We start from the raw sequence: 1,156 nt of genomic DNA, 5'->3' as shown, positions 1-1,156 counted from the left end.
CTTTGACGAACACATAGGAGAAGCTTTACAGAACCTGGTGTAAACTCAGCCAGATGTTAAACATCCGCATGCTGTGTCACTACGAGCCTCAGCCAGTGGGTTTGCTGCCTGTACCAGGCTCACCTGTGGCTTCTCCTGACAGGTGAGACTCAAACCCACTGACCGCTTCATGTTTTCAGTTTTTCTCCTAACAACACAGAGATGCTCTGTAACTCGGTGGAGTTTCATATTTAACCTGTGGAGCAGAACCTCTTCTGTCCAACGCTGCCATCATGTGGACGTGCAGCTGAAACTGCAAAAATATCCAGGTTCGGAAAAGAGAGCAGTTACTGGAAAGAGCCGCCTTTAGTCCAGGCTGCTCAGCCGATCACAGAGACGATTACAGAGAGACAGTATTTAAGCCAACCCGATCGCCCAGGACACAGGGAGATCTTTTTGATTTTGCTTTAATCATTTCGGCAGCTTCATCTTTATAAAAAGGAAACGAGGCAGACTAGAGAAACTCAGACCGAAAAACAACTACAGAGAGACTTTACAGCAGAAACAGAGACCAGAAAAGACGATACAGAGATGTGTGTGTGTGTGTGTGTGTGTGTGCAGGACTGTTGCTGGAGGACAACCCGTCCATCAGGGCCATCACCCTGGGTCACGGTCACATCCTGGTGGGAACCAAAAACGGAGAAGTTCTGGAGATTGACAAGACCGGACCCTTAAGGTGGATATTGGATAAGCAGTACTTCTCCAGTTTTATGGACTGCATACTGCACCGTGTAGGTTTTTTTGGACACTCCGAGTTGCCGTGACTATTATTAATCGGCTTTGATCAGCTTATCTGTTGTTTCATGTTTTGCTATTTAAAACTCGTTGTTCTGCAGGTGTTGCAGGAGCTTTAGTTTCTTCAGACCGTCTGCACCTTTGTCTGCTCTGCCACAAACCTCTCGCTGTTTCTTCTTAACGTCGCGTTTAATGTTGGTGCTGTGCAGGTGGGGAGGGACCCGGCCGTCCACGTGTGGGACATCCAGACTCTGAAGTGCCTCTCTCTGCTCAAAGGCTTTCATCAGAGAGGAGTGTGTGCGCTGGACTTCTCAGGTGTGTGTGTGTATATGAGCACGTACACACTGTGTATAAGAATGGATGGCAGCACCGTGATTGAATA

General features: G+C 47.9%; 1 protein-coding gene across 1 annotated transcript in view; it reads left to right on the top strand.

The window, feature by feature from the left end:
* The window catches only part of LOC102304240 (echinoderm microtubule-associated protein-like 6), a gene marked incomplete in the record, with an annotated part of 54,946 nt that overhangs the window by 49,979 nt on the left and 3,811 nt on the right, over positions 1 to 1,156 (top strand). The window contains 1 exon segment of the mRNA XM_042213603.1: positions 984 to 1,089. Within this exon segment, the coding sequence (XP_042069537.1) occupies positions 984 to 1,089 (106 nt within the window).

The sequence above is a fragment of the Haplochromis burtoni genome, unplaced genomic scaffold (genome assembly GCF_018398535.1).
Source record: "Haplochromis burtoni strain Fernald_Lab_line unplaced genomic scaffold, NCSU_Asbu1 Contig_459, whole genome shotgun sequence".
Taxonomy (NCBI): Eukaryota; Metazoa; Chordata; class Actinopteri; order Cichliformes; family Cichlidae; genus Haplochromis; species Haplochromis burtoni.
Note: the sequence above shows the minus strand (reverse complement) of the source record. Positions and strands in the feature narration are given on the sequence as shown.